Source organism: Pinus tabuliformis, chromosome 6 (genome assembly GCF_031772625.1).
Source record: "Pinus tabuliformis cultivar Carrire ecotype Pingquan chromosome 6, CPIR1, whole genome shotgun sequence".
In the NCBI taxonomy this organism is placed as follows: Eukaryota; Viridiplantae; Streptophyta; class Pinopsida; order Pinales; family Pinaceae; genus Pinus; species Pinus tabuliformis.
Genome location: NC_142292.1, coordinates 1,812,193,640 through 1,812,198,936, shown reverse-complemented (window position 1 = coordinate 1,812,198,936; position 5,297 = coordinate 1,812,193,640). Strand labels below are relative to the sequence as shown.

General features: G+C 38.9%; 1 protein-coding gene across 1 annotated transcript; it reads left to right on the top strand.

Moving 5' to 3' along the window:
- The first annotated feature begins 2,957 nt into the window (after window positions 1-2,957).
- LOC149266263 (uncharacterized) lies at window positions 2,958-4,844 on the top strand. Its single transcript, XM_089395558.1, has 2 exons — window positions 2,958-4,204; window positions 4,319-4,844. Exons 1-2 carry the CDS (start codon window positions 3,727-3,729, stop codon window positions 4,363-4,365), a joined length of 525 nt encoding a protein of 174 aa, XP_089251684.1. The 5' UTR covers window positions 2,958-3,726; the 3' UTR covers window positions 4,366-4,844.
- The last annotated feature ends 453 nt before the right edge of the window (window positions 4,845-5,297 follow it).

Sequence of the window (5,297 nt, the reverse complement as noted above, 5' to 3'; positions counted from 1 at the left end):
TCTTTGTCGTCATTTGTAGGAGGTCATTTCCCATATTGGGACATAAAAGCTCACCCATTTTCTTATGCATCATGCTTTGCAACATCAAGATGATATTAACACCAACATGATGTTTGTGCCGAGATGACATCACATTGATGTCATCCTATCCACGTGGCCTCCTCTAGGAGTGCCATGTCTCTTAGGTACCTAGGTAATTTAGATTCATTTCAGACTCATTATAACAAAGAGAATCACATGTCTCTTAGGTCTGGGAATTAATGAGATTCAAGCTCATAAAACCAATATAGGAATCAACCATTCATACAAGCTTCTCATTTACATAGGAAATGACATTCATCAGCATTAGCATGTTCACTCTAATAGCACAATAGGCATGTACACAATATTCAAATGCACAAAGACATAAGTAAGCACTTATCTCATGATGTAAAACTAAGATTGGAACTTCAACTCTCCATCCAACCTTAGATTGGCCCGCATTGTAGCCTTTCTTGCAGCCAATCACCCCCGTGCCAGGTTCATAGCTTGAGGAGGTAGTTTACCTAAAAAATTCAACTGTTGCTCACATATAGTGAACAAAGCCCATTTTTCTCAGGTGTTCTCAACAGTTCCCGACTGTTACACCACAAAGGCCATTAATCCAATCAACATCAATGTAGGGGATTCTCATAAGGCACAAAAGGTCTTAGTTCAGTTTTGGATAGAGATTTATAAATAATAAGGAAGACATATTAGCTATGTTACTATTATAAGAGTGAGAACACGCCTGCCTAGTGACCTCTTAATGGTGTTACACTTGTGTTCTCAGTGTCAGGCTACACTAGGTGTTAGTAACCCAACTAGTCTTGGAGTGCCTTATCCCTCAAGTAGTTCTCAACTCGCTAGTTCCCAGTTGTTTTATCAGCCCTAGAAGCAAACCATTTCTCTATGATTCTCAATCAACAAGTCCGCTTGGGTTTTTTAGCTGGGCTATCACTAGAGTGATCTCTTCCCTTTGAACTCTCTTTGTGTTCTTCCCCTCTTCCATGTCTTCTTGCACTGTTGCAGCTGCCTCCTTTTTTATGCATCGTGCCTTTTTTCTTCTCACCTCCATTGCCAATGTTGTAATCGTATGATCATGGAGTGGTTGTGCGTCCTGCTTATGGCTAGTCCCTGACTATTGGTTTTGTTTTGTTTTTTCATTGTGTGTGGTTGTGGGGGTGTTGTCATGCCAACTTCCCACACAACTCCCTTCCAACATCATCCACTCCATTTATTTTTTTATTCTTTTTGCTTGCGGACTTGTCCAAAGGAGTATGGGCTTGTTCTCTCACTTCATAATTGTGTAGTAAACCCATTTTCAATACCAACCAGTCAACCCATGGCTAGTATTAATAACTTCATCCTCTAAGTTCTTGAGTAACCTCTTGCCCAAGCTTTGAAATACACGTCTCAATATATCATCTTGTTAATGACAACAAATATGATTATATTATTTACAATACAGGATTAGCCCAAAGGGGTTGTCACATTAAGCCACTAGATGTGAGTACTTAAAGTGCAAGTAATAGACAAATTTGGTTGAATAAATATCCCTAATCATGATATCATAATTGAAGAGTAATTTATATTAGTTGTGAGATATCTAAGTCATTGTAATATCACATATTAAAATATGTTATTTATACATATTGATTGAAAACATTATTATTATTATTATTATTATTATTTCAAGAATCATAGTTGTCTACTTATCTAAAGATGAGACATTATTTGACACTTAAGTGTAATCAAAATAAGCATAACTAACACCCCCTTTGAAAAAATATGATGAAAAATATCTATCATAAATAATGACACTTTATATTTATATATATATAAATAATTTTCTCCTCATCAAAACACATAACATAATGAAAGATATTTAACATACACAAATTATATAAATCTCAATGCCTTACAATATTTACTATAAAAAGTAAATATATATAAATATAAATCCCATACCACAACCCATAAAATGTTGAAATGTAACAAATTATGCACTCTAACATTGTGGTCCATGCCATCCTTGCAAGGTGGATATCCCCTTAAATTTAACAAATTATGCACTCTAACATTGTGGTCCATGCCATCCTTGCAAGGTGGATATCCCCTTAAATTTATTGTTTATATTCTTTTGATGATTGGTCATTGCATATGTACTCATGGAAACTACATTCTAAATATGACCTAAATTGCATGTTAAAAAGGGATTGATCCTTGCATGGGTTCCCATGGAAAATGGATAGTGGGCAAAAGCTAAATCCAATCCCATGCAATACCAATCAAAAAGGAATCTAAAGGCTCCCATGCATACCAATCAATTGATATTTATCCCAATACAAACACAAACAAGGAATCTAAAAGGAATCTAAAAGTTCCCATGCATGCCAATCAATTGATATTGCCCCAATATAAACACAAATCTACTTTCAAATCTCGGAAAGCCTTATTTCCAACCCTATTGCATAGTAAATGCGCCTGACATGGGGTCGATATAACACGCCGCTAATTTTTTTTCTCGCTCATCACCACCCGGCGTGTTATATCGGCCCATGTCAAGACGCATTTACTATGCAATAGGGTTGGAAATAGGACTTTCCTCAAATCTCCCCTAATAGACCACCACTTAACCAATAGAATACTTCCACGTGTAAAGTACGCGTTGCAAGAGACTATTGTCACCGAGATTTCCTGACCACCACAGAGAATAATTTTCTCCCCTTCATCTGCCACGTCAGTTCGCAAAGTCCAGTCGTCGCCTCTGGCTTCCGTACGTTCTCCGGATTTTTGGAAGCAAATTGTGTCTTTTTATTATATAACCTATTTTTCTGGTCGTTTATGGATCAGACAAAATCCTAGTAAGATACATCTGACGGAGCAAGTGATCGGATCTAGACCCCAGCAGCATCATTGCCGTCCAGTTGGATGGAACCACGCTAACTTTACTCTAGGTCCCTAACCTAGGAACTAGAGATGCAGTGGGGTAAGAGGCCCCTAGTTCGAATTTCTGTCCACCAGTTTAGTGTGTCCAAGGGCTGTTGCGTAGCAGGGAAGACATGGCATGCCGCGCAGTTGTGAAGCCACTGTTTAACCCTAGGAAAACCCCAACAAAAATCTCTATTTAAGTACACAATTTGATGGTGGCAATGCTGGTTTTGTAACGAGCATGGCCATTCGCTCTGCACCCTAGCTTTGGAGAGCCTATTTCCTTTCAATCTTGTTCTGGGTTTCTTTAAAAACAAAGAACCCCTAAAGGAAAATCTTGTCGCAGGTGCGGAGGCCGTTCGCTCTGCACCCTAGGTTTGGAGAGCCTATTTCCTTTCAATCTTGTTCTGGGTTTCTTTAAAAACAAAGAACCCCTAAAGGAAAATCTTGTCGCAGGTGCGGAAGGGTGAACGGCTCAATTTCTTTTAGTCTTTGTGAATGGGATGCCGCGCAGTTGTGAAGCTACTGTTTAACCCTAGGAAAACCACAGCAAAATCTTTTTAAGCAAAAAATTTGATCGCGGTAATGCTGGTTTTGTAAAAAGCATGGTCATCAGCTCGGCAGCCTAGCTTCTAAGAGCCTATTTCCTTTTAATCTTGTTCCGGGTTTCTTTAGAAACAGAGAACCCGGAAAGGAAAATCCCGTAGAAGCTGCGGAAGGGTGAACTGCTCAATTTCTTTTAATCTCTGTGAATTAGGGATTTTCAGGTAAGAAATGACGCTAGGTGATATCGCTCGCTGGTTGTGGCGTGGCAAGGACTCGAAACCCCAACTTCGACCTTCTGCTTCTATGCCAGCAAAAACGAAACCCTCTCGGTCGTCTACTTCTTTCATGCCGAAAGCGAAAACTACTGAAGACGACGTCCCCAGACAAAGAACCACAAGGTATGGCCGCAAACGGTTCGGGAAAGTCGACCAGCGGCGAGTCGATACCGAAATCGATGGTTTCATTTTGCCTGCAGAAAGAGACAGAGACGACTGGACGACTTGCTCTGATTCTGATGAGTCGGACTGGTCCATTGGATGGTTCGAGCCTCTTTCCTCCGGATTCTACGGCGACGACTCAGATAACAGCTTTGGGGTTCTGGTCCCTTGCTACGGTCCCTCATCACGTAAGGTGCTCGATTCCCGGGGCAAACAGAATGAAAAAACACGCATCTTGGGTATGATTCAGTCCAACAGTTCGTCGAGGGGTAAGTCTGCAATTCAAGTCTCTGGAGCTATGCAATTTAATATAATGCTGCTGGTGCTTGTGAACCATTTTTTTTGGTTTTTTAACTGGTAATTAGGGTTTTTGTGTTGTGCAGATAACCAGAAATACGTAGAGAAGTGGCTGGAGTCTCTGAAGAGATAGTGAAAAATGGCGCATCCCGAAAAATATAGATCTTCACCCATTAATTTTTTTGTGGGGCGAAGTTTTCCTGTGGATATTCGTTGCTTTGAACTAACTTTAAATTTTCCTACTGAAAATCAAATCTGAAAATTAAATCTGGGTGTGAAGACGTTTCTCTGTGAGGATGGATGTGGTATATTTTGTGTATATATTCCATTAAAAGGCGCATTCGCTTACTAACAGTGAAATCACTGATCTGGTGACGTTCCGTGGTTATGCAATTGACAAGTCATTGCAATATACATAGTTACATCATTTTGTTGAATATGTAATTCAATATTGAGAAATATAACATAAAGTGGAAGTGAGTGAATCATGTAATGTGAAAAGTTACGTAGGAAGTTAAATGGTGATAGAGAAGTAATTTAATATTGGAGAAATATAATGTAAAGTGGAAGTCCCAAAGTCAATCATGTAATATGAAAAGTCATGTAGGAAGTTAGAAGGTTATAGAGAAGTCGAATGGTCATGAAGGTAGTACAAAAGTCACAAGGGAGGTGAAGGGTCACTCCATTTGTTATATATACACTCTCATGGTACAAGAAAATGACTTTTCACCTTGGCTCTTCTTGCAATGCACTAGAGAGACAAGTTAGTTCTTTTGAGGAGCAAGTGGTGGCTCCAATGCTCCACTATTAGAACTAGTGGTGTTTGATGTATACATGTATCTTTGGAATTTTAATTAATACTTGAAGCCTGATCACTGACACATTTTCATGCATGGATTATGAATATTTGTAAGACTGCTCCGTGAATATTTATGATTCATATTTGTTTTCACTTGTACTAAGGTAGTTGAACTATTTCGTTTATTTTAGTGCATATTTTGTTGAAAATGTGTTGTAATGGTTGCAACAATCGTCACATCTATGGGGACTATTTTGCTTGATGTT